The sequence below is a fragment of the Sturnus vulgaris genome, chromosome 2 (genome assembly GCF_052056855.1).
Source record: "Sturnus vulgaris isolate bStuVul1 chromosome 2, bStuVul1.hap1, whole genome shotgun sequence".
Classification (NCBI taxonomy): domain Eukaryota; kingdom Metazoa; phylum Chordata; class Aves; order Passeriformes; family Sturnidae; genus Sturnus; species Sturnus vulgaris.
The window spans coordinates 23377372-23404810 of record NC_142244.1 but is presented as its reverse complement, the minus strand read 5'-3'; the positions used below and the strand labels follow the sequence as shown (position 1 = coordinate 23404810).

Genomic DNA, 27439 nt, shown 5'->3' with positions numbered 1-27439 from the left:
ATATTACAGTCATGTAACAGCATTACAATAAGAAGTGGATTTATTGCTCTGTACCAGGACGTAAGTCTAAGTTAGTGAACTTTCACTCTTTCACATAGTTCTGACTAAGGTGTGAAGTCATGGATATATCCTGGTACTTGGAAAGCCTCACTTTCCCTGCTTGAAATAAATTTCCACTGTTCATTCTCCGTGTTTTATAGGAGCTATTTTTTTCTTCTCCATTTTTTTCCTCTACAGGGTGGAGAATTTGAGGGCACACAAAGTAGTGACATCAAAGAGACAGCCAGGCTGGAGTCACGGCTCATGCACATGACTTATGAGGTGGCCCTTCTGAGAAAGGAAATCAACCATGGCAGAATTGATGGCATGTAGAACTTGCTTTCCTTAGCAGAAAAGGTGGGTGCCTCTTTCTACCACAGGACACTGAGACTCCAACTCCCTCTTCAGAAATAGTAACTAGCAATCCACGTCACCCTTAAAATTAACTGTGGCAGCAGTCATGCCTCAAAGTGCAAAATTAATTGTTTTGGCTAGCCAGGGGTTTAGTTGTCAAGGGTTATATTTTTTTCTATCAAAATATGATTGTAACAACATAAAATAGCAAATAAAACTACTAAATACTGTTACCAGTCCATTGCAGAGGGTTGCACTGGACAAGGTGCCCTGTGTGTACATTATGTCTGTGTCTACTCATCAAACAAGAGGCTGTGGAAAGCTGGTTTGAAGTTTCACAGGGGCAAACATTGGTTTAAAACCTTGTTCTCAAAAATGCTAAGTCTGCCTCAAGTGAGCATTTGTTACTGTTGAGCAGCAGTGGCCCTACTCTACTAACTGAGCTAGTTAGAGTCAAGAGACTTGCTACTGGCCAGGAAAAAGCAAAGGGGTCTTTCTCCTCAGGGCAGGACTTGGCATTTACCTGGCAGGAGGAGGTTGTAACAATGCAAAGTCAGCCTGTAATTCCACTGTTTTGCACCTGCCTCATCAGTGAGAGGACCAAGCTCTGTGTGTTTTCATGTGTTGCTCTTTTTTGCCTCTCATTTGGTGTGGTGGCAGTATGTGATCATTTAACAGCACTCACCCTGTGTGACTGTGAAACCTTCCTTCATCCCCAGGGTGGAGGGGTTGTATTCTTCCCATGCAAGGCTCCTGAGGTCCTAATTTTTAATTGAATAAACTAAACAACCTCCAGCTGCCCTTGCTGTTCCTCCTCCCCACTTCCTACCTCTTGCCACAGATCTTTGTGCCTCTGTCTGATGGATGCTCAGCAGGGTTCCAGCCATATCCCAGCCAGGCACAAGAACTTCCTGCTGGTCCCAGCTCAAGCCTGTGAACGGTGCTTGTGCAGCCTGCCTGCCTTTACAGGGGGTCCCTGCTGAGGAACACAGCTGGTGCTGGGAACTCTTGTGCAGCTGCAGGTTGTGCCCTGGGAGGTGGGAAATGGCTGGAGTCTCAGGCAAGGGGCTGTCTGGCACCAAGCCCTTGCCTAACAAAGAGTAAGGACATCCAGTGCCAGCTGGGTAACCAGATACCCAGAGACTCAGCTGGAGACAGGGAACAAGAAAACCCCAGACTAAGTATCACCAGTGACTATTTGGAAAACTCTAACTGCAGGAAAATGTCACCTTTCCCCAGGTGTGCTGCTTGCTCTGTGTCTGCAAGCGAAAAATAAAGAAAAGGCTCATTCTGTGTGACGAATCATCATAGATTAGACAAAAGACAGCAAAGACTAAAGCCTTTATTTTTGATGTTAAAGCGTGGATTTGTCCTTACAGATAGGTGGCTGCAGATGACATGTATGTGAAAGGCTGTTTAAATTGATCAGGCAGAGTACATAACTCCAGTCCATTCACAGGAGTGTGTTCCTGGAACAAACCTTCCTTGGGGCAGAGGAAGACCTTTTTGACAGCATTATTTGTTGTGAAGCCCTCACTGCACGAGGGTGCTGGCTCTTGGTGGTGGCAGCTCTCTTAAGACCCATGTCCCACAGTGTCCTTTGTCCAGCTGATGCCATTGGGTGCTGCTGCCTTGTTTCCTAGGGCCTCCTGTGACCTTGCTGAGGATGCTTTCTGTCTCCATAGCATTATAAAAGGCACATATACATCTATATACAAGTGCATAAATATATAAATAGGGGTGTTATACAAAAATAAATACCCTTTCACTTTTTCTCTTTAGAATAGTCTTTTGCAAAAGGCAGCTTGGTCCCTAGCTGGTAGGAAGATGAGTCTCTAAGGGTCTCAGTGGTGGAGTGCTGCTGTTCAGATGTCTTGGTAGGTCCTGACCCAAAGATGTGATCACTGGATTCTGGGCATGGAGATCTCCTCTGGACTGGCAGCAATCTAGTCTTTCTACCTCTTCAACTGGCACTAGGCCTAAGCAGCAAGGGCTTCCTGAGGGGGAAAGGAACAAGAAGTTATTATAAAGCACACTGGAATGAGAGATGCTGTGGGAGGTTTCAAGTCAACAACTCACTTTAGGAAGAGGGTTACTCTGATCAAAGAGGAAGATCTGCATTCTGAAAGTCTGTCTGGGAATTTGATGCCATGATCACACAAAACAAGTTTGATCTGCACTACAGGGGTGGATCAGTGGATTAGGTCCTAGGGAGCTGGATTCACATCACTTGAACATGAGCCATCAGAAAGGCTCTCCAGTGAGATTTCCCTTCAAGAGCAGCCTATCACGATGAGATGAAGGAGGCATGGAGTTTTCCAAACCACTGACCTTGGTGGAAGAGGGTATCTCGTCGAGCATCTAGGCTAGGGCCTCCCACTTTGCTTCCCATCACTGGATGATGGAGGCCAAAAAAGTGCTCTTGAAGGTGAGGACAGTCATCTTGTGGCTGAAGAAGCTGGTGAGTGGAGTCATCTGGGAGACTGTAGAGGAAAGAGCTGTCTTCTGTTCTGGAGCTGGGCAATCTGGGGAAGCAGGCAAAGAGGTTTAGTGCTGTTTACAGATCTGTCCTCCTTGAAAAATGTAACTTGTGCCATGTCTCAGACAGCTCATCAATGCTGTGACACACAACATTTCTAAATGAGGGGAAGAGCAGAAATTGGGATGTACTTGTGGGATGGGAAGGAGGTGATGTGGGACCTGGTATCCATGATGACAGCTGGTGAGTGCCACAGGAGCTGGAAGGAATAGTGCACAGGGAGCATGGTAATGAAGATGTCTGAACAGTGAGACACAAAGCACTCACAACTGGACACCAGGCAGATTCTGGGGCAACTGTTTATCAGCATCAATCAGATCTTTGCTTCTTTCATCCTGCTTTTCAGTCTCCCACTTGGAAACAGGAGGAGGAAAAGGGGACAGAAGGGAGTAGGTCTTGGCCACCTCTACAATTAAATTACATTCCTTCCTGAAATCCTAAGATTGTGCAAAGAGAATTTAGATCAAGGTGTCCTAGCGCTGGAGCATGGATTTGTTTACCAAGAGTTGCAACAGATAGGAGTGTACTGAGGGCAGGCTTTTGTGAGCATGTAGTCCTGTGGGTCCCAGTGGATTGTTCCACCCTCCCTCTCCACAAGCCAGGACTAACCTGGAGGGCTGGTAGTCTTGCTGGGCACTCCCATTCTGCAGCACTCTTGCCTGCAGCAAGGCATTGGTCTCCTCATGTGACTGGACGGAGAGAGAAGGATTCTTAGCAGAGCAATGGCACACAGCAGCATTAAAAGGCAGGTGCTGAGTCAGAGCCCTGGGGCAGACTGCTGAAGCTCTTACAGCAGTAGGCAGAAAAAGCTGAAACTGTTTCTTTTGCAAATGAGGGCAGTGGAACTGAGCACTGAAAAACTCACTTTACGCTTGCTGCTCAATCAGTAGAGATAAGCAATTTATAGTCTCAGCTCTGGCACTGCCTGTTACCCTTTTACAGACAGAGTCCTCACTACTGTCAGTCTCTGTGAGCTTTGCTCAGAAGACACAGGAGCTGTTCCCATAGGAGTCACCTTTTCTCACTACCTCCTCCATACTTAAGAGTCACTGGCCCAACCAACCACCCCTTCACCAGTGTTTTGGAGACCATCCTGTTCGTCCCATGTCTCAGACTTCACTACAAAGGGGAATCTCTTCTGGGAAGCCAGCCTTGCCACTTCTACATGCTGCAAAGTGCACCAGTCACGCCTGGAGAAGCCCACTCATTTCAAGTGTGGCCTCCAGCTCATGACAAACCAGCTCTTGATCCCAGGTGTTGACTCACCTGCGGCATTTCATCAGGGCTGTAATCTCGGGGCTTGGTGCTTGTGTACCCCACTCCTGCAGAGGTGCAGATGCCATTCAGATGTGCCCTGCTGGCATAGGGCTGCCCATTAACAAAGGGATGTCCATTGGCACGAGGAGCAGAGATGCCTCTCAAAGGCACCATGGTGTACTGGCAGGACGACACCAGCAGTCCAGCTCCTGGGAAGCTCATGTCAATGGTTTGCTCTGCAGAGGGAAGGAAAAGAAAGTCTGAGGCAAAAATGAGAGGTAAAGTCAAGCTTGTTGAAGCTCAGGATATATAAGGTTGGGCTGTCCTATCAGCTATTTTGGCACCCAGAGCACTCTTGGAGATAAATGGTGGAAAGAGGCCCTTTGCTCTCAGTCCCAGAGGTTCCTTTGCAACACAGCAAGCAGGACGAGGGACAAAGAGTGGTCTTTGTCTTTATGGGGTTCCACAGCACATCTAGGACTTGTCCTCTTACCACCCCTTCCCTACTTCCCAGAATTCCCTCACATTTTGGGTGTTGATGCAACAAATTTGGGTCAGATTTAATCCTCATGCAAACCATACCCTGTAAATCAGCCCCCAAGAAACAACTCTTACTCTGCTTGGACCAAGCTCTCCAAAGGCAAAAGGGGATGAAAGCCACGATGAGAAGTACGATGGAGCCCAGCACAACACCTACAATCAAGTATGGCAAATCGCTGGAACGGGCCACCATGGCTCCTGTCCCCAGGCCACTGTGCCCACTGCCGAGTGGGGGACGCTGCTGAGGGGGCACTGTGGAAGGTGGAAGACGACTTGGCAGACCAAGAGACTTCCGAGCTGTGGAAGGAAGAGAGAACGTTAGACAGAGACATGACAGGTGGCACAGCAGCCTAGTCCTGGGATGTTTATAGTGCTGTGGAGTGGCCAGACTTCTATGGTGGCTTTGAAGAAGCATTCCTGGATGACAAGATTCCTAGGCATATGGAAGGAGAGACAGCTCTGCCACATCTGCTCGTGGACTGCTCAACCAAAAGCAAATCCAAAATAGCTTCTCCAAAGCACACACTTGGACTTAATGCTGCTCCTGTCATGACAGTGCAGCGGCTTTGAAGACAACATGGGGCCTGCTTCTAACACAACACAGAGTTCATCACAGCAAGGGGAAGTCAGCCCTTCTGTTTCCAGTCACCACTATGTGACAGTTAGGAAAACAAAAGATAACTGCTGCTCTATGGGACAGCAATGGACTCTGCACAAGGGGTGAGCAGAGACTGGTCACACTGATCAACAGCATGGATGAGCCTGTGTCTCTCTTCTCTTCAGTGCTGCCTCCACCACTTTGCTGGAGCTTGGGTGATGCACTGTCAGGCAGGGATAGTTCCTGTCCTCTTTGCTGTGACAGCTGTAGGCAGAGAAGGCAGCAGGCTGTGCTCCCACAGCTTCCCTGGCAAGCCGCTTACCTTTGGTTTCACAGATCATCACATTGCTGAACTCGCTTTCACCTCCCTCATTGAAGCACTGCATCTTAATGTCATACGAGGTCTCTGGCTGCAGGTGGCTGATGGAGTGCCAGTACCGATCTCCTGAGGAAGGAACAAAGAGCACATGGAACTCTTAACTTCCTCAGGTAACAGGCAGCTGATCCAGCTCTGCAGCAGTGCCCAGTTAAGTAGCCTGCACAGCTGCTGCCTTTTGTGCACAGGGCTCCTTTTGGCTGTACTGTCTTCCAGTAGGAACCAGCAGCTAGGAACAGTCTCTCAATTTCTCCTACCTTCCACTACATCCTTCTTGTAGTCACTGTCATTGTCACTGTCAGTGGGGCGGTAGTAGATGTAAAATCCATGGATGGGAGTGTTGTTGTTGCTGGCTGGGATGTACTGCAGAGAATGGGAGGGAGAGCAGAAATTAACAGCTATGTCCATGGTCACATGGTGCAGCTGGGATAAATGGAATAGGACAGGAAGATAACCAAGCAGAGGGATCTTCCTCATGTTAACCTGGTTTGCACAATGAGGGCATTTCTACAAAAGCACAGTGCTACTCTCTACTCTCAAGCTTTGCTTCTCTCAGGTAACAGAAAAGCAGTGAATCTGGGCCTGTCACTCCGGGCATCCAGTGCTCTGCTCCCTCTCAGCAACCACAGCCAATGAGTCAGAGAAAAAAAATTCCTGAACAACAGTGACTCAACTGGGCATGGGCAAGCACACCATCATCTTGACATAGTAGGCTCAAGGCTTCCAGACAAACTGGGTCTTGCCATGAACTGGTCACTGCAGGAGCTTTGTGTTTCTAAAGACAGCTCTCTTCCTCCCCCACACCCAGGGCAGTACTGTCCCAGCGCCATGTGTTCTTGCTGTCTTTCACCCAGGATTTTATCAGCTACGGTTTGAGTTAAAGTGAACAGCTGTGCCCATCCTGCCTTGTGCCAATTTCTGGCTAGAAGGAGCTAGGAGAGGAGAGCATCCCTCCGAATAAGCTCTAAGCTGCTGAAAACACTTGGGTCTGGGCTTGTGATCCAAAAGATCCTAAAAATCCTCTGGAGTGGACTACTGTAAATGATTATCAGCATTTAGGACTGTTACCCAGCAAATGAGAGTGAAGGACATATCTGCTGGAAAATACTAGGACAGAGGGAGGTGCTAATGGATTCCAGGAATTTGGCCAGGAGAGCAAGCAGCCACCCACCCCATGCATTGTTGAACTGTGTTTTATCAAGCAAAATGGTCAAACCCTGAGGTTATCCACTGAAATCTTCCTGTATACAATGCTGGATTCAGATGGAAAGCGTTTCCTAGGCTCTCTGACTTCTTGCCCTTCTGTGTCTCCCAAGCTCAGTCCTCTTTTGGTGGAGGTGGCTATTGGATCCCAGATCCATTTGTGCTGGTGACAGGCTCAAGTATGGTAACCTGGAGGAGGTGTAAGCTGGGCAAGGAGCACCCTCACACCTCCTCCCCTGCAGCACTCTCCACCCCCTCAAATCTTACCATCCACTTGAGCATGATGGTGGTCTCGTTGATGGCGTCCGTGAAGGTGATGTAGGGCCCAGCCACGGGGCGCTCGTAGACGCGGTTGCTGTAGCCAGACACCACGTATGGCCGAGATGCCGCACTGGGCTCGCTCTCGCCCAGGATGTTCAGCGCCCGGACACGGAATTTATAGGATGTGCCTATAGGGAAAATGGAAAATAAAACAGTTACAGGGATTGGAGTTGTCCAAGATTTCTACTGTCAGCATGGCCCTGACTGTGAAGAGGAGCTACATCTTCAGAAGGCAGAGAGGCTACTGCAAGTTTGTTGTAGAAGTACAGACACTGAACGGCCACGTTTCAGCCATGTCCTAGATGGAGCCTGCTTTTATTTCCCTTCCCCAGTTCCTGTGTGGATGGTCCAAAGGGCAGATAGCAGTTTTGGAAGGTCTGCAGAGGAAATTAAGAAATGCCTGAAAGGATATCCTGACCTGAAAGCAGGTATGGAATTAAGATATAAACATCAGATCAAAGCCTACATAAGTTTTACCCAAACTTCATTTTAGTGGTCTTTAGTTTGGGGTAGTTATGTTCCCTTTTTTTCCACTGTCCAGCTCAGTGATGAAATCTTTTCTCATAGAAGTGCAATGGGATTTGTGAACCCATCTGGCTTGCCTGTGGCTAAGGAAAGTTTTGTCCTGTCTTGTAAAAGGCAAAACCAATTGCCTTTAGTAAATGTATCCCGTAATACAGAAAAGCATGCCTAAGCCTCCCTGAGGGAGGTCAAACCTATGCTGGTCTCTGCAGCTGGAGAAATTGGAGAAGAATTTGCAGCTTTTTCCCAATGCACCTAAGGCAGGAGTCAGGAAAGCTTTGTTTTGCTCACGCATGCCAGGGCTGAGCAGGATGTGACAGATGGTTAACCATCCTACAGGGACCCTGCAGCTTTGCTTCAGACCTCCAGGAAGCAGGGAGGAGAGCACCTGCCTACCTTTCTCCAGGTCTGGGATTTCCACAGAGAGGCGAGAGGGAGGAATGTCACTGGTGGCCAGGACCCAGTCTCCCAACTTCTTCAGTTTCTTATACTCCACGCGGAAAGACTGAATGGGGAACCCGCCATTCCCACGGGGGATCCAGGTCACGTACACAGATGTCTCTGAGGCCATGGAGATGGTTGGACGGTCTGGTGCCTCTGGAGCTGCAAGGGACCCAGAAGGACATCAGGATGTGAAATATATTCTTCTCACCCTGTTTGGAGGATCCTGTAGCTCAGAAGTATGTGGGTGAAGGACTACCTGCATTGCACCCAGCCACATGCTCTGCAACTCCTGAATGCTCTCCTCCTTCTGTCTCTTCATTAGAGCTGGCACCCCCAAATCCTCATGCCTTTCAGTTTGTGCCTACAAGCAGCTTTTACTTCTGCTTGCATCTTGCTCCTTTTCCACTCCCAGCTCAAGTAGGATGAGACAAGGGTTGAGGTGTGATCACCCATCATGGAAGGGAAAGCAGTGACAGGGGGTGGATGCAGGGCTGGAGATGGAGCAAAAAGCCTGGGTGATGCAGAAGCAGTGAGCAGGGGGGAGACTGATGCTGGGGACAACCAAGTGTAGAAGATGGAAACAGGACAGATTGAGAAGAAACTAAGGGAAAGTTCTGAACTGTGGAAATGCAATTTGACAGGAAAACAATCAAAAGATGGGAGGGAAAGAGATGAATGGAGCTATGAATATGAAAATAAAGACAATGAATGAGTATGGGGGAGACTGAAGGATGGGACTTCACAGGAGGATTAGGATTGAAGGAGAGAATTTCACAGAAATGATAAAGGCAATAGTAATGATAGAGACAAGGCAGGAAACAACAAATTAGAATGACCAGTAAGGATCTGACATTTCTCCAGTGCAGCAAGATATCCAAATGGAGCACTCTGCACCCCTAGAATGGGAATTAATTGCCCCTAGCCAGGGCTTGGCTGAGAGAGGAGGATGCCAGGATATGCAGTGACCTGGTCCCCGTTCCTCCTTTACACTCCATCAGCACCCACTGGTGCAGTGCAGTTTGTTGTTCCTGTACCCCACAGTCACAGATTCCAGGACAGGGCTTTCTGAACCCTCCATGCAGAACTCAGCAAGAGACAAGAGTTGCTAAGATGTCCTTGCATAAAAAGTGGAGCCAGGCAGTGGGATTTGCCTGACCTACAGGACTGACTGTCTGCCAAAGGCAATAGCAGGGGTGTCCAAGAAGGACCTCTGCTTGTCAGGAGCCAGAAATCACCCATCCAGCACTGCAGTCTTGATTTACCCATCAGAGACTTCATCTCCAGCATGGCCTGGCCACTGCCACCCACAAGAGACCCAGCAGCCCTCACCCTTCCCATTGCCAGTTCAGGGAGGGCCTTACGGGACAGACGGCTGTTGTCGGCCTGGTTACTGCTCTGAGTGCTCGTGCCTGGGTCATCCCTCTGGATCTGCTGCTCTTTGCTGGCAACAATCTCTGGTTTTGGGCGTCGGCCTGTGCAGAAGGGAAAGGTGGCATCAGTAACAGAGAGACGGGATCAGAATTAACTTTTGCTGTGATGAGTAAAGCAAATATTCCCAAACAGGATGTGAGATAAGTATTTCCTGTACTCTAACAGCCCTAGGGGCTCAAAGCATTCAGCTTGCTGGCAGGAACTAAAGCTAAAGAGGCAGATTTGTTAACAGATCCCACTCGTATTTAATTTTCTACAACTTTTAATTGGTTTTCTTGAAATGTTGCTAGATTTCTGTCTCTAGGCAGAGGATGGATTAAACAACCTCTTGACATTGATGCTAGACCCATTTTCTTCAGTTCTGTAGGTGTTCAACTAAGACACCAAGGGAAGAAGGGACTTACTCCAACCCACACAGAGGATGGGTTGGAATCTTCCCCATCCTACCTTCCACTTTCCCTTCTGACATTTGCTGTAAGCTGAGGGCAGATGGGTTTCCAGAGCAGAAACATTCCCATTGGACTAAGGCTGGTTCCTTTTGACTCAGGGCTGGGACAGGATGTTTCAGAGGGGCCCTGCCTTGACTCAGAGCAAAGGGAAACCCAGGGAAAGGTGTGCCCTTTACCAGTGCGGAAGGTCACCATGGCCGTCTGTCCCTCGCCGGCACAGTTGTGAGCAGCCATCTCCACCTCATAGAGGCTCCCAGGGTCCAGCCTGGTGAGGGTCAGGCGGTGCTGCGAGGCTGGGACATCCCTCACAGCCCAGCTGTCTGAGGCGTTGGTGACCTGCTGAGAGACCAATGCAGGGGTTGCAGAGCTTGGGGCAGGCTGGGCTTCTTGTGGGCACTGAGCTCAGAAACTTTATTAGGAAGTTGTGTACCAACCAGATCTACCTTCTCTTCCCTCTTTGCAAAGAAGGGGGATGTTTCCAGCCTGATTTTGCAAAGCAATTCAAGTATAAGCAGGACAACTCACCCAAGCCCCAGAGTGTTTTCCTGACCCCAGGGTTCAGTCACCCCTGTTCTGTTCTCTGGTTCCCTTTGATACCATCTCCCCCTCAATGTGTGTAAATCTTCCAAGTGGGTGTGCCCCACAAAATGCAGCATTAGCCACAGGACTGAGCTGCTTTAGGAGCCAAATTGCTCCTGCAGCCCAGTTGCAGAGTTGCTCATTTAGATACTGGCCATTTCCATGGGCTGAGGTACCCAGACACAACTTTGTTTTACTGAATCTTATCCAGCTTCACCCCTGGCACTTTGGGGAGGAAATGAAGAACCATAATGCTGGAGCAAAGGTTTCTTCAAGGAAGAAACTCTGTATGGCCACAGCCCTCAGAAAAGCTTGGAAACACAGTTTGTTTTTTGATGATACCCGGATGCCCCATGCAGAGAGAGAGAGGGAAGGTAGAACCTTTCTCCGTCTCCCCAGCTGCAAAGATAATATTTTTGCAGGCAAATAGGCAGGACACTGAAGTGACCAGGTGCTGAAAGGAGCATTCGTAATGCAGGCAACGCAACAGAACGGAAATGCCAAGACTCTGCTGTATCATTCCTCTTCTCCAAGTGTTTGACATTGACTGATTAATGCCTGCCTCGTTTTATTTTTATTCCTGAGCCTGCAAAGTTGTGAGGCCAGGGAGGGGAGCCCTAAAGGCTGCTTTTATCCAGGAAAGGAAAAGAGAAATTCTTAAGAAACAAAAATAAGGGCTGCATGGCATCTGACTGCTTGCAGAGTTTAGGGGCAGTGTAGGAACAGCATAAAAAGACATTCACAGATGTTTTCTAGAGAAGAAGCAGAACCTTGCCCAGTACAAATGTAGGTCTCCTGTCTAACTTTCCTTACAGCCATCTTCTACACAAAGACCCTTTTCTTTTGTTGCTGAATTGATTCCTTCCCTTTCCACACACATGCTTTTCCAGTCAGAAATGTCAAAACCAGATCATTACATAACTTGATCCTAAGGATCTTGGACAGAAAGAGAGTCTTTCTAAACAAGTTTAAGGGTTATTGGGACTAATTCCTTTCCACACAATCCTTAAGCATCCCAAGAAAGAGTCTCCAGCTGAGAATTTGGACTACACTGAAAACATATTACTGCACCTTCACTCCCCCATGGCCCCTTCCAGGTGAAGCGCTGAAAAACAAATCAAATATGGACAAACTCCAAGGCTGCAAGTTAAGATCGCAAGCAGAATTGGTAGTTACATGATACACCACTGGGGAATAAATCTCTTCTTGGCAGACAACCAGAGCCAATAGTCTGGGGATGATTTTGGCATCCTTGTTTGGTATTTAAGCTTGCCCTATTGTGTTCCTGTGCTAGCATCTTCTGCCTTTGTTTTAAAGGGCTCTTTAAAAAGATGGTTAGCTGAAATCCTCATCTTAAATTTTTTTTAGAAAGAAATCAAGGAATGTGAGAGGCTTCTATTCTACTGTATTTTCACAAAAGCACACAATTCCAGGAAAATAGATATATATATTTACATGTACTTGAAAACGGTGCATTGCAGTGGCTGGAAATCCCAAACGTGTGATCTGGCATGTTTTTGGAATATACTCAAGCCCTCTGGGGTTTGAGGCAAAACCTGCCTCTCTACTGCAACTCCCTACCTTCCCAAAGGAAAGAAAAGCAACAGACAAATAAATTCAAGCTCCTTTTTTCCACTTATCCTTACCAAAATGGAAAGAGATACTTTAGACCTCAAAAGCAGAATTTTTGCCTCAACAAGGCTTCACCATTTAAAGAAACTGCCGGGCTACAGCAGTATACCACAGTATGCCTGTGGTGCTGTGAAGCACCCCAGAGGGAGGAGCCCTTGGGCTCCAGCAGGACTTGGCTGTGCACAGTGTGCTCACACTGTGCCACCTACAAGCGATGCACTGCACTGTGCACTGCCTTCCAGAATAAAACTGGGGGATAAGGACCTTCCCAGAGGATTTATGATGTCTATGACAGCTCTCTGCTGGCTCCTCACACTCACTGCACATGGGCATTTTGGTGCTGCCAAGCAGGGCAGGCACATGCAGCAGAAGCTGCTGCTCTGTGTCCTGCAGCCCAAGCCATTCAAGGCAGAGGTGTCCCCGTGACTTGTGCCAAGACAAAAGCATTCCAGAGCAAGTCATTGTGCAACCCGCCCTCAGGGATTCCTACCTGTGCAAGCACACAACTGGGTATTGGACACGGAAGCTACTGGAGAAGTATGTGCATGTGCCTTCTGCATACTTAGGCAGACAGGCACTGCGACTGGGCTCTTCCTGGACAGCTCAGGAAATCTCCTGTCACAGCCTGTATCCATCACATCTCAACGGGCTGAGGCTGCAGCTCAGGAGGTCCCACTAACCAGTGCCACCAGTGAGCGATGGGTGTCCTGCCCCAATGTGCCTGCTCATGAGGTGTGAAACGTGTGGTGAGGCCCCCCAGCCTTCCCATGGAATGGTGCAGAGGGAAGGGGGGAGCAGGGCAAAACAGCGATACCTTGCGATGCTTCACCATGTAGTAGAGGATGGGGGCTCTGCTGTCAGGCCGGGGTCGCCACACCAGGTCGTAGCTGTCCGTCTTGGATGTCCGTGGAGAACTGAGAATGATGGGGGCTTCAGCTGGAGTCACCAGCTCCTTGTTGGCTACACACTGTGGAGATGCTGACAGAGGGCTTGTCCCAGGCTTTGGCAGTCCAGCTTTATCCGAGGGCAGCTTGAAGCCACTGTCTCTGGAAGGTGGTGTTGGAGGCTGAGCCGAGTACAGCTGGGCATCTTGCCCAGGGTTGAGTGGAGCTCCTGGAAGACAAGGTGTCACAGCAGCGTAAATGCCCATCCCAGTCTGTGGTTAAGGCAGAGATGTAAGCCCCTTGTGTGCTGCTGCCTGCTGTGCCACTCAAAAAGGTGTTGGCAACAATTCCTCTTTCCCCTGCTATAAACGACAGGGTTCCCTGTCTCTCTGAAGTCCCTCTTACCCTGTGTAAGTTCAACACAATCCAAGGAGATCAGGTGGTACCTCTCTTACCCAAGGTGAATTCAGTTTTTAAGCTCTTGCTCAGTGCAAATCCAGAGGAAGAGCTAAGCCATGGGATGTGGCACTACACCCAGATGTCTTGTGTCTCTCATGTAGAGATTGCCCAAATGTGCTGCACACCCTTAGAAACCCAAATGGCCCTGCCCTTAGAAGCAAAACTGGTGTTGTGTGTTCCCACAGGGAGATATGGAGACCTTGGGTAGAACAGCACTTGCAGTGTAGGTTAAATAGGCAGCAGGGGAAACACACCGACTTTCTTCCCCTGCTTCCCCTGTCCTTGTCCTGTGTGTTAGGCTGTGACTGAATGGCCTCAACTTTGGAAAGAGGGGCTTACCCGGGCGGGCTGTCCTCAGCTGCACCATGGCTTGGGCACTGCCCACCTCGTTCTCAGCCATGCACTGGTAGATGCCCTCGTCCTCAGGCCCCACGCTGAGCAGGCGCAGCGCTCGGCGTGACAGCCGCAGCCGGTGGCTGCCCAGCAGCGGCACCGCGTTACGCAGCCACATCACCGAGGGCTGCGGGTTCCCTCGCACCCTGCATGTGAACTTGGCACTCTGGCCCCAAGGAATGATCTGCTGGGACAGCTCCATGGTGACCTCCGGGGGTTCTGTAAGAGGAAAAAACACAGACTGCTGAGTGCCACTTGGCTGGGAGCATGCCATGGTCATGGCTTTTCACCTTCCTCTCTGGCAGGGATAAGAGCAGAGTGATGGATCCTTTCCTACCCTCAAGTCCCACTCCCTTTGTGGGGGTCCACAGGGGGTCCAATACCCGTCCCCTTCAGCATCCACATAAACTGCAAAGGGAGGTAGCCCAAAGTCATCTGCTGTCTCATATGATATCAGACATCTACAAGTCCCATTTTTCTGACCTGAAATGCTACTCTGCGAATATTGTGCTTGTGTCACAACAACACACTGGCATCTGATGAGCAATCTGTGAAACACCCCTAAAAATTGTGAGAATGAGAAGTATGCATGGTAGAAATATCTAAGGTGTAGTATCCCTTACATTTTCTACTCCAAAGAGAGCTTCCCTACAAAACAGAACAAAACCAAGACACTCCAATGTCTTCCTTATGCCAATTGTCAAATATGTCTAAAAAGCAACCAGGCTTCCACTAGAAAGTAGGAGAACAAAAGCAGTGCCACAAATGACAGGAGAAGAGCTTCTGCAAAGGAAGGGAGGATCCATCATCTCCAGCCCATGGTGGGAGCCAAGAAGGAAAGACTACTACCCTCAAGAAAGAATTAGTCTGGCCTCCGGGAAACTCGAACCACAAGCAGGGATTTACATTACATTGCGGTTTGTCCAGGGTCGGGGAAAGAGTGCTTCCGTGCTAGTACCTTCCCCCAGAAGAAGATGAGATGTCCAAGCCCTTCCTGAAACAATGGCTCCAGCAGCACTCACCAAACACCTGCACATTGTAGAAGATGAACGCGGCCCCAGCCTCCCCAACGCCATTGTCAGCCATGCAGCTGTAGGTGCCCGAGTCCTCCTCGCTCGTGGGGTCGATCAGGAGGTTGCTGAGCAGGAAGCGCGTCTTGTTGTAGGCAGAGACGCCAGAGCCATCTTTGGCCCAGGTGACCCGTGGTGGGGGGATCCCGCTGGCCACACACTCCAGAATGAGGCTCTGGCCCTTGGTGACAATGATGGTCTGAGCCTCAGGAGGGTAGATTATCCGGGCTGCCTCCGCTGTGGAGCCTGGAGAGGAGAGATGGAGGAAGGAGGTGCATGGGAAGGAAGGTGGCTGGTAGGAGAGCACCCCGTGCACTGGGTAGGTAGGGATAATGGTAGGGCACACTGTTTTCCTGTGCTGGGACAGGTAAATGGCAATGCAGGACAAGAGCGACATTCTGTAAGGGTTCTGTGTACACAACAAAGCCACCTTTCCAAAGGGCTAAGGGCCTTTGCCCACCCACCACCAAGAACAAATTCTAAGGAAGCATGGCAATCCCAGGGCTGCATACACATACTACAGGAACAGACCTTGGAGCTTTCTGCTGCTGGAAAGGAGTTTTCTCAGTGTGATAGGTTGACTTAGGAAGAAGAAACTGATAATGATTCACACAGAAAACCAGCTGCAATAGCACTGGTCAGGGCCCACAGAGCTGGAGATGTGCAGTGAAGAGAGAATGGCTTACGTCTCACACGGAGCCTCTCGCTGGAGACTGAAGTTTTCACCTCCTGTGTCACGGGGTTGTAGGCAGCACATTTATAAGTCCCCTCATCCTCCTGGCTAGCATTAACGATCTGAAGGTTCCCAGATGGCATAATAAGATAATTGTCTGTAGAAAGAGAAGAGAAAGTGGCACGTGGTCACAAGATATGCTCTTGTCCAGCCTCCTGGAAGACATGCAGTGTCCTGAAGAAAAGCTGGACAAGGAGGAAAGAAAAAACCATGATGTCCTAGGCAGCATGGACATCAGGGAGACTATGCCAGGGACTCTTAAACTAATTTGTGATCAGACAGATGGCAAAGGGACAAGGAGGCAGCAGGTACAAACAGCTCATGCTGATAAGGAAGGGTGAAACTGAGGGTCCTGTGATGGAACCTGTTGGGACAGACCGCTGTGCACTCACCTCGGGAGGCCTCCAGCCACTCCTGCTTCACACTGTAGCGGACCTGAGCCTTAGGGTGACTTTCAGGCAGGTCACAGGCAATCACAGCTGTGTTCCCTTCATCCACCTCGATCACATGCTGGCCATCGAACTTGAAATCTTTGAGATCTGCGAAGAGAGCACAAGACAAGGCATCTCAGTGGCTGGCTAAACATCTCAGTATCAGCTCATCCTCTCCACATGGACTCAGGGCTGTTTCATCGTGGTGCCAGCGGAGGACTGCTCTGACCCCAGCAGCTAGGAAAACTGGCTTGCTTTCACAGTTTTTTTTTTTTCCCCCAAAATGAGTAACTTAAAACACAGCTTCTGGAGAAACTGCTTGCTCCAGGGCTGGGAAACTGGGTGTGAAAAATCCTGCCCTGAGAGTAAAAAGTAAGCCAATTTACTGCAGCACTGAAGGGTGGCCAAAAATGGTCCTTCTGCCGCCTGCTATTTCACACATGGCTGCTGTCCTGCTACTGAGAAGCTGACTTTGTAGTCGTAACTCAGGGAGCCCAGCCTGCTTCAAGGGTGTACAGATGCCAGGTGGGAGGAAGTGTGTGATACCCCCGGGCTCCTCCCACACCTGAGAAATCAGCATCTCTGCTCCAGGCACTCTTGCTCCTATCAAACATATTGCAGCTGAAAGTTGGTTAACCATGATGCTTCACGTGTGCCCAAGGTCCAGTTAAAAGAACAGGGACTTGCAAGGAAAACCAGCTCCTCCTCTACGTTGCACAGCTGCTCCTTCCTTAAAGCAGCTGTGAAAACCCTGTCTCACCACATCCCTCTGTCCCTCAGGCTGTGATGGGAGCTCCCACCCTGGCTGAGCTGATGTGGGCAGCAGGACTGGAAGCACAGGAACTAAGAGGAAGGGCTACCTCACGTCTTGTTTTCTTTTCCCTGTTTTTTTAAAGCAGGAGGAGAAGACTGCAGCAAAACCTGACAGATCTTGCAGGGCAGTGAGCATGCCAACCTGGCCCCACCAAACTTTCCAAGGAGAAAACTGGTTTCCATTCTCTCTGGTCATGATGGCAAATCTTGGTGAGGTACTGCAAGCTTCAAGTTTGTCTCAGACAGCCTGTGCTATGAGGGAGGAGGTTTTGTGCCAGGAATTAAGTCCCTTATGTGCATTTTTACAATGCTGTACACCAGCCCAGGCAGCCACTAGTGAAAACGGCACATCCCACAGCTGGTTGTCACAGGTGACAGGTTATGCTGTCACATCAAGGCTTGGTTGGTGCCTCTTCCCAGGACCCATGGCTAATAGATCTCCTGAATGGCATGCCATTAAATCTGGATGAGACCACACTTTCTTTGCAAAATCCCACTCTAAGGCAGTGTGTTGCATCTTCAACAGCACATGGCCAATGCTGTGGCTGACAGCTCCCTCGCCCCTAGAAACCCATCCCAGGACGTGGCACCCGTGACCTCAGGCAGTGTGGGGAGCCAGGAGGGTTGGTGGCAGGCAGCCTCCCTTGGCAGCCCCAGCCAGCAGAAAAATGTGGGGTTTGTTCTCTGGGAAATGCAACAGCACTCCAAGAGCAAAAGACAACTCTGGCTCCAAGCTTCTCCCACCCACAGTCATGGAAAAGTGACATGAAATTTCTCAAGCAGAGTTTCTGATTAAAGCAAGATCCTTTATGGGGTTTAAATAAAAACCAGCTCTCTTGGCAAGGCATTGAGATAGCCTCCCCGAGCGTGGTGTGGAGGGGCTGTCGGGTGGCTGCTGGGAGAGCCAGCGGTCCTGGGCCCAGATCTGAGGGAAGGGGAAGAGGTTGAAAAGAAAAGGGGAGGTTTTGCAATGTCATAAAAATTATTTGCAGTGAACATGCTTAATACTTCTGGAATTTCTTGGCATTGTTCAATTAAGAAAAAAAAAATAAAAAGAAGGAATATGGGTGAACTTCAGAAATGTGATTAATCCTTAAAGACAAGCTGAGGAGGGGAGCCATGTTTCCACTGGATATTAAAGCCAGATGAAAATTAACTCTTAACTTGTGAAAAGCTGGCAGGGCCTCACACTCCTCTTCCAATGAAAGTTACTGCTGGGGAGGGGAAGGATGATGGATATTTTCTCCTCTTTGCTTTTTATATTTGATTAAGGAATAAAATAGTGAGAGCCAGAGAAATGGAAAGAGGTGGAGAAGTGGCGAAAGCCCAGTGTCTGCCTGCCCACATTGCGCATGTTTCTCTGATCAACAAAATATAAACGAGCATCAGGAAAATTAATGCGTGCCTTGGTGGTCTGGATTCATCACAGCCAAATTAAGGCTTTGGAGCCAAGGCATAGGCTCCAGCAATTCTGGCAGGGATCTGCATACACACACTTATACGTGTACGTGTATATGCACATGCACCCTGAAGAGAAGGGGCCCGAGAGCTTGGAAAAAGAGCAGACCCAAGGTCCTGGCATAGCAGAGCCATCTCGAAGATGGAAAATTATGACCCTGTGCCAGGGCACACCCTGGGATGACTGTGGGCTGGGCAGACACGGGGACCTCTCACATGCAGCCCCCCAGATGGTCGCTCAGCCCACATCTCATAGCTGTGAGTGTTGCAGCCCCACAGTAAGGAGCGGGACCTGCAGCTCTTCCTGGCTGTGGACAGAGGGGAAAAGAACAGAGGAAAGGGATCCTGGGGTGGCTGGGGGAGCAGGAACAAGATGCCTCTGGAGAAGCAGAGTGAAACTGGCAGGGGAGAGGGGAAAAATAGCAGAACTGGGACAAACTACTTTCTCATATGCCAAGTGTACAAGATTCCTGCCAAACTACTCTCCTAAATTCCTGCTTCCCTGCAGAGAACAAGACTGGTTTACTTGCCAGTGGATTTGGCCGCGGGCGATCTCAACTGCCCCGCTTGCTACTGGTATGGGCATGTAGAGCCATCCTTTAGCACCGATGGGTCAGCCAGAGCTAGTGAGGGGTGGTCAGGATCAACCCTGTCCCCCTCTGCGCATGGGACAAGCTCTCCCACACACATCCTGTTGCATTTGGCCCCAGCACAGCTAAACAGAGGGCACAATGCCAAGCTGGGACAACCAGCTTCGTCGTGGGCGGTTCAAACAAGCTGCCCCTGAGTTGTGGGGGGACCATGCATGTGCCCCCTAGCATGGAGGGGTGAAGGAGAGGATCCATGCCAGGGGGATATGCAGCACTTGCCTCTTCAGCTGCCCAGCCAGCAGCAGCCAGGCCCCACAACTAACATGCAATTTGCACCAGAGTCTAACAACCACTGCAGCTGGGAGAAACCACATCCCCTCTCACTGGCTGGGTTTTCCTTCTCATATGGCAGTACCCAGCGTGCCAGCCCATGTTCTTGTCCTTAAAAGACACGCCTGACCACAGTGAAGCAAGTCTTCATCTACCAGCCATTGTCCGGGAGGTGCTGCAGACAGACAGACTGAGCACTGCCAATCCCAGCCATGCTGGGATAAGAGGGCTTTTTTCCCCCCCTTTTTTTCCCTTTTTTGTTTAGGAGGGAGTGCAACCAAAGGCCATTGCTTGTGTCCATCTGCAGCTGGCTCCGAGGCGCAATGGGGTGAACCGGGGTGCAGGAAAGGTCAGCCCTGCAGCCAACTGTGCTGCTGTCACTCGGGAGGGAAACCAGCTGAATCCCAGGGCTGGGGGCCAAGCAACGAGGCAGGCGAGACAGAGCTGATTAAATGAATGGGAGGCCATAAATAACTTTGGAGAAGAAGCAACAGTAAATAAAATGATGGCCCCCAAGGTAAAAGTTCTCACTGCTATAAGGAAGAGTGAAAGAGAGAAGGGAGGGAGCTTGAGAAGGGGAATAGGCAGGAATGGGGTCCTCCAGCCTGGGAGCAGGCACCTTCCACTGTTCCTCCCTCAGCTATGAGAGCAGCTTAGGGCTATGGCTCTTGCTCCTCATCCAGCCAGCACCATAGGAGTCTGGGCACTGGTGCTGTCACCACCAGATTCCTCCCACCCTGCTGAGACAGGCACAGTGCGGCAGACTCCTGCCTACTCACACCCCCTCAGCACATCTCCCCCACCATGCCTCAGCCTCACTCTCCCACCCCAGGCCCATCTCACAGTCCTCATGCCACAGCTCCTCTGGCTCACAAAACATCACCTGTGTTTTCCTTCTCTCCCCTCCTCACACCGCCTCTGGCCCCAGGGCCAGAGCCCCCCCCCGCGCCATGCCTGCTCTGCAAATGCTTTTCCAACAGGCAGCCATCCCCTTCCTTCCTTCCCTCCCTCCCTCTTGCCATTGCCTCTGGGGAGTATCAGCAGAGGCCCGGGTGAAGGATAACGAATGGGGCTGTCTTCAGAAAGCAGCTGCAAATTCCTGGGGGATGCCCAGCCTGACCCCGTACAGGGTCACTGCCCACAAGCACCACACGCTGAGGCCCAGCTTCCCACACGTGCTGCCACAAGGCCGAGGACTGACCTCACCCGTGGCACCGATGAAGGGAACAGGACAACTAGCCTCCCTTGCCCACAGCATTCCCAGACACAGGTACCTGCAATGCCACACCCCTGGCCACAGGGATACTGGAACGGGTAGAGTTTCTTTGCTGTACCCCTCATCTATTTTTGTTGTTGTTTTGTTTTCAAATGTTATGTCTGTCCAGGTCAGGCTTGCCACGGTGTTTGCTACCCTGATTTTCTATGCATACAGATGAGTACAGGGAGTTACACAGCTCTCGCTACCTCTGCTCATCAGCTTTGCTCCAGCCCTGCACTTCAGTTGCCCCCATGAGCTCCATGAAGAGCTCCTGACCTTACAAGCCTCTGGCTGCTACAGAACCAGCCTTCAGCACCATGTACAAGTCCTTGGAATTACTTGGCCCCACCAGAACCCACTGCAGTTGTGCCTTTTACATACAGCACCTCTACACAGGAGAGGGGCTGGGGCAGGGCTTTCTGGCAGGATGGCAACTTTGCTACCTAAAATCAGGCATAAAAAATAGCTATCTCTTCTTTGCAGTTGTCATTCATGTGAAGACTTAAAGCCTGGCTTGGAAAACCAGGAATACTCCTGTTTTATCCATACAAACTGTCCCAGACTGCAGTGCTGCCCTGCAGGGCTGATCTTGTACACCACGGTCAGGCCAGGAGTGGTCAGCAGGTGTGACCTGCACAGATCAGCTCTAACTGGACTCAAAGGTGCCCAAGTAATGCCTGAAGTTCCGCTCCCTTTATTGAAATCCTTCCCTTCTGCAAATCCCTCTTCCCTCCTCTTGGATATGCAACAGCTATTTTATCTCTGCTGAAGAAATTAAATGCAAGTTTCAAACAGCTCTCTGGGCCAGGGGGAAGAGAGATGGCCTCGGTGTCCCTGTGCTGCAGATGAGAGAAGGAGGTATCAAGTGTGGCTGCCAGCACTGCAGCGATGGTCATCTGCTTGCTGACTGTCAGAAAAGCACAACAGGCCCCGGGGACCGGGCACACAGAGCCTGGGGCACTCCAGAGTGTTTCCTTCAAAGAAGGCTGAAATAAGGGAGGGTAAACAGCCTAAAAGTTGGCCAGACAATGTTACCTACACTCCTCAAAACCTAGTAAGTAACTTCTTCCAATGATTCCAGGTCCTCTTCCAAAATAAACCTAAGCCCTGAAAATATTTCCATCGCCCTCCTTCCCACCGCTTTCATTCACACATTCCAGTTTCACTCTCCCCCTGCCACTCCAAAATAATTTTTGGATGGAACTAAGACTTCCAGAGAGTTTTCTTTCAGTCTCGAAGGTTATCTGGAGGAGATAACCAGTATTGCAGTATCAACTGCAATGCTGACCTGCCAGGGACTTTCCTCTCACCATGGTTGCCACTGAATCAGCTCAGAGCAAGGTCCTGTAGAGGAGGTCTGGAGCAGGAGAACCTGGGACACACCTGCTACCACAGCTTTCAAACTCACCACCAAGTGGTGCTCCCTGTTCTTTCAGACCACTGCAATGCCACTCTTACAAGCAGCCTCCAGCTCATGAACATGAGACTCCCTGGAGGGTTTTCCTCCCACACCTTCAGTCCCACAACTTTACTGGGATGCCCTATCTCTCTCTTCACTTATTGACTGTTTAATCTTCCCACCTGGGTGTTCTCTGTCACCCGAGGCTATCCAGGTGTGTGGGATACAGCCTCTGCCATCCCCAGCTACCCCTGAGGATGAGTGACCCATGCAGCACAGCACAGCATAGTGGTTTTCCACAATGGATTAGCTGCTTGATCATCCAACCTCTGGCTCCAGTTTTGTGAGCTCCACTGAATGGTGCTCCTGACTTTCTCTCAAAAATGCATTTGCCACGACAGGGGCCACAGCAATGGCCAAGTCCTCCTCTTTTGCATGCACTTCCCCAGTTGCAATCTAGAAGGCCAAGGTGATTTGGCTCCTGGAGAGGGCTGATGTACTACTCAGTGGCTTTGATTTGTCCTGAAGGACATGGTGGGGCCTTCTGATGCTTCAGGACCTGCTTCCCATCCACCACTGATGCTAGACTAAAGCAGTCAGATAGGTCAGACATACTTTTCCCAGGAAATAGAGCTGGTGGTGGTGGGCTGGAGTGCGAGTAAAAGAAGAAAAGGAGATCAGCTAAGCAAGAGCTAATCAGGCTGAGGAGCTGCGCACACTCTACTTTCCTAAATGCAAACCATGCCCTTGGTAATCCCATCCACCTCTCCCCTCCTCTCCTTCTCTCTATCAGGCCACCAGCACACACAGCCTCTTTTCTGCTCTGGAATGTGTTCTCCGAAACTTAATCTCAGCATGGGGCTCAGGCCAAATCCCCCGACAGATTCGGCCCCGTGACAACCCCCTCCCACCCTGCCTCAGAGTTCAGCAACTCTCTCCTTGCTTTCCCTGGCCTCCTCCTCCTCCCACCCAGCCTGGCCTAAACATTTCACTCCTGATTAATGTATCAGTGACAAACCAATAGTTCTTGGCTTTAAAGCAAAGCCAGGCCCCACTTTGCACAAACATCTTCACTTCTTCATTTTCTTAAGACAGCCCCAAACTCCATTTTGCTGGGAAAGATGAAGCCCTTTCTACGCTCAGGGGCTGTCACTGCAAGGCAATGTCAGCCTCCTCTGCACACACTTGCTCCACCAAAGACTGAGATTTCTGAGAAGGTGGGCTCTCCACTGCTTCCTCAGATGCATCCAAATACAGCACCTTCTGTCCAAATACACACAACATCTGTCTAAAACTAGGTGCTTATGAGAAAAATTGCCCACGTAAGACACCTCTGTCCATAAACATGTCTCTCAATGCCAGAGGGTAGCAGTGAGGAGCATGTAAGCTCAGGGATAGGAGCAAAGTCCCTTGCTCAGAGTTGTGTCTCAGGAAGGCAACAAAACTTAGCACACACTGACCCTGTGCTGGCAGCAGTCCTGCAGCAGCCCCAGCAGCAGTTGGGTAATCAGCACCAGCAGGTACCATCTATAAACTCCATCAATAAGTAAGGAACCAGAGGAGGCAGCCTGACTGTCAAGAAACCAACCACACACACAAACCCCATAGCTCAGGTATTCCCTAATCTTGCAAAAACTTCTCCCTGCAGGACAGGTCTGCAGATCACATAGGAGGAGGACAGCTTGAGTCAGACTGGGCCACACCATGTCAGCCAGTGTATGATCAAAAATGCTACAAAAGGGCCTACGCCAAAGGAGTCATCCCTTGATGCCAGAACGAACAAGCAAGAATGGATGAGCCTCTCAAGATGTGTGAGTGATGGCCCAAGCAAAGCAGGGGCTGAGAAGAACTAAAGCTACTCACTAGCCAAGGTGACCACTGCAGGGACACTGGCAATGACTCCTTCAGGCACACGAGCGATGCACTGGTATCGGCCCACGGTGCGGTTGTTGAGAGCCGTGATGATGAGCTTCCCTCGCTCCACATGGATACCCAGCACCTCGTCTGATCCAGTCAGCTCCTTCCCGTTCAGTCTCCAGGTGAGGTTCACTCGAGGGGGGTCCACCACACACCCCAGGCTGACTGGGCCCCCTAGTTTTTGGACAATAGAAGCAGGTTGTACTGTGACCTGCAGAGATTCACCTGCACAGAGGGAAAAAATGGGAATAAGAAAGCTCTATGAGACTCAGCAACAGAAGGGACAACGGAAAAAGCTGCAGTGCTGTACATTTTGCATTCCTCACAGCCTCTCCTTGTGTTGCACCATCCCCCTGTCTCCTCACACACCCACCCTAATTTTTAGAGATGTACACCAGCCCCATTTCTTCTTGGCATTGCCTAAGAGAAACATTCTACTCCAAATGTATCTCTCCCTCTGGAGAGGGGTTTGAACCTAGACCTTTGGTCAAGGCTACTCAGGGAACAGCAGAGAGAGGAAACCTCTTTGTCCTTGAGGCATGGTTACACTAAACAGCATCAAGGCAAACCAGAATGGGTAAGAAAAGACACTCACTCAGTTTGGCAAAACAGCTGGCAGCTGCAAGCATGAGGCAAGGGATGGGGGACATGGGCCTCTTCCTTCCACGTGTCATTGCCATCCCATGCGGTGTGACCTGGGGCGCCCAGGGAAGGGTCCCATAAGCTGCCTCAGGGGATGCAGTGGATCTGTGGCAGTGGATTCCTGCGGATAACAATAGACATGATAGATGAAACCCTCAGGTTTCCCTTCTGCTTTCCAGTCCTGCCTGGCTTCTCTACCAACATCCCTAAAATGCCATAGATTCACCAATCCAGTGGCCCAAGGAGACTACAGATGCTGATGCAAGCATTTCTCTTCTCCAGCCCCTCCCCCAGGCACAGTTGAGAGTCTCCCAAGACATCCCATCCTCTGTACACATGCACACACAGACACACATTCCCCTTCCACATTTCATACTAGGCACAGTGAATGACAGTGACGCACACCAGGCAGTTTTCAGAAGCAAAACACAAACATTTCCAACAAAGTGTCACTGAAGATATACACTGAGTCATGCTGCCATTTCTTGGCTATGTCTGAAATATATTCTATTTTGAACACTGAAGTAAATGAGCAGTACAAAAGAGACTCAACCTATGAAAATACTTCAGATTAACTGTTCTGCCTGAAACACACCACCTATTTTAAGTCTATACAAACCACCAGGTTAATATTTGAAAGCATCAACTAGCCCCAGAAACCTAGAAATGTAAGGCCACCTCTCACAACCCAGGCTGCTGTGAAGAGCTGCACACTGCAGCAGCTGTTTTGGAGACTCATAAACGAACACTAAAGCAGACAAGCCAGATCAGGGGGATAAAAGACCTCCGTAGCTGCCCCAAGAGACACCTCAGATGTCAGACTGAATTCATCTTTAATCAAAGGCAACAGGCTGAAGGCAAGAGATTTCCCTCTACTGTAATCATAATGCAGCTATAGGATTTTGAGTTTCCTTCAGCTGCAGCACTAAGATGACCTGCAGAACTGCTCCTGTGGCATGTCTACAGGGAAGAAACCCAAGAAAAGCCCAAAGCAGCCACGGCAGTCAGCCCAAGCAGCAGTTATACTGCCTGCTCCTCCTGCAGCAATCGGCTCATTAGCCACAATTACCACCCTCAGGAGCACCTGACTCTGTGGTTATTTCCTACTTGGAAATATGGCCACCATGGTCATTGCTTGAGCCATCACCTTCTTGAGCACGTGCTCTCCATACCCATCTCAGTCAAAAAGAGAGCACAAGTCCCTTTAAGTATAACCTCCAAAATTAAACCTCCTAACTCCTGAAGTAAGGACTGACATATACTCCCCCTGAGATGCTTGGTGAGTTGTTCAAGGAAAAGCTGATTACTGCTAGCAAGGAAACCACAGCATTTGGGGAAATATCACCAAGCTGTTCTCAAATGACTTTGCTTGGCTTTTGGTGATAGCAAAGGTGCAAAAGTGCAGTGCAGGGCAACGTCCATGCCCAGCCATGCTGAGGCCCACATTGTGACAGCAAGAATCCAGCAGGCTGGCTTGCATGCCTCTCTGCAAATTGGGCTATCCCTCTGACAGCCTCACAAGCTGTCCCTTCCCCCCCACCTATCCCAGAGTCCTGCTTGAAAGAGAAGTCATGGAAGAGACATTAATATAAAGTTCAGAAGAGAGAAGAAAAACCTCCTCTGAGCTGGTGATTTCAAAAGGAATAAACACCAAGTAAAGAGACATGCTGCTGAAGTTTTGGAAAGGCCACAATCAGTATCTTTATATGGCCCTTTGCAGGCCAGTATGAGTTCAGTGCACTGGCTCTATACAAGGCAGCTCTTTCCAGGAGTTAAACAGTCATGGGTAGAGTGGCTGTGAGGCCAAGATGACAAGCCCTGATGAGAGGCAGAGTAAATTAAGTCAAGCTTGGCATGGCCCAATGTGGCTTCCAGGCATCCAGGAGCATTAGACATTTGGCTTATCCTGAAGGCATTCGGAGAGAACAGCCAGGTCATACTCCAGCTACTGCCACAGCCCCGTTACATGTGAAAATCTCTGTAGGTAACCTTCAGTACCAAAGAGACAAGGCAGCTACTTCCCTCCCACACACCTCATCCTTCTTGGTATTCACTCTCCTCACCTGACAAGAGTCTCAAAATTTCCACCATGAACCAGCATATAGTGTCTGGTTCACTAATCACTAAGATAGTGATTGACTTTAATGACTGACTAGGAGACACATTTGAAGTGCTCAAGTTTATTTCTCCATGTAAGACAGCCACCAAAGCACTCTTCATTATGCCACAGCCACCATGGCAAGTCACCACTAATGATGGCTCTAAAAGTGCCCTGGGTCTGTCCACACCAGAACACAGTGTTGATACCACTGATGCACAAGTTAACGTCCCACTAATTACACTCATCTGGAAAAGACTTTGAAGTAGTTCAGGCTTAAAAACACCCCACACCCTAAGGTTTACTGGAGATGGAAAGCCTTTCACTGATGTAGACGAAACACTTTAGGGTAGGACTTACTGTCTGGCTGAACAGTGTTGGAAGCCTACAGAGCAAAGCTGACTCATTCCCCCTGTCTGGATAGGTTTTGCAGCAGGATGGAAAAATGTTGGACAGAAAGGAGTTACTCCCTGGAGCCTAGGCTGAGGGAGGGGGTAGGCAAAGACGTTCCCAACCAGACCTCCCTGCAGCTCTGCATTGCACAGAGCCTCTGGCCAGAAGGGCAAAGCCAAAGGCACAGAACTATGCATGAGACCCTTAGTGAGCTAGGACCACCCAGGCACATCGATGCAATGACTGAACTGGCTGCCCCAGGTCTGTGAAAAGACGAAGAGCAATAG

At 49.8% G+C, this 27439-nt stretch overlaps 2 protein-coding genes across 4 annotated transcripts in view; one reads left to right on the top strand and one right to left on the bottom strand.

The window, feature by feature from the left end:
* Positions 1-672, top strand: part of CFAP44 (cilia and flagella associated protein 44) — a 42364-nt gene extending 41692 nt beyond the window's left edge. Inside the window, exon 34 of the mRNA XM_014878579.2 lies at positions 238-672. Within this exon, the coding sequence (XP_014734065.2) occupies positions 238-372 (135 nt within the window). The 3' untranslated portion in view covers positions 373-672. The remainder of the gene's footprint in view (positions 1-237) is intronic.
* A 1043-nt stretch (positions 673-1715) lies between these two features.
* Positions 1716-27439, bottom strand: part of BOC (BOC cell adhesion associated, oncogene regulated) — a 54320-nt gene continuing 28596 nt past the window's right edge. For 2 of the 3 annotated variants that reach the window (XM_014878612.2, XM_088158909.1), the window contains 18 exons: positions 24615-24782; positions 23966-24244; positions 16216-16362; positions 15777-15920; positions 15043-15336; positions 13967-14239; positions 13099-13397; positions 10250-10412; positions 9555-9665; positions 8146-8352; positions 7174-7355; positions 5961-6066; positions 5650-5772; positions 4805-5026; positions 4199-4425; positions 3542-3621; positions 2725-2918; positions 1716-2390 (listed from right to left, as the gene is read on the bottom strand). In XM_014878612.2, the coding sequence (XP_014734098.2) occupies positions 2206-2390; positions 2725-2918; positions 3542-3621; positions 4199-4425; positions 4805-5026; positions 5650-5772; positions 5961-6066; positions 7174-7355; positions 8146-8352; positions 9555-9665; positions 10250-10412; positions 13099-13397; positions 13967-14239; positions 15043-15336; positions 15777-15920; positions 16216-16362; positions 23966-24244; positions 24615-24699 (3321 nt within the window). In that variant the 5' untranslated portion in view covers positions 24700-24782 and the 3' untranslated portion in view covers positions 1716-2205. The remainder of the gene's footprint in view (positions 2391-2724; positions 2919-3541; positions 3622-4198; positions 4426-4804; positions 5027-5649; positions 5773-5960; positions 6067-7173; positions 7356-8145; positions 8353-9554; positions 9666-10249; positions 10413-13098; positions 13398-13966; positions 14240-15042; positions 15337-15776; positions 15921-16215; positions 16363-23965; positions 24245-24614; positions 24783-27439) is intronic. The other variant, XM_088158910.1, reaches the window with a different exon arrangement.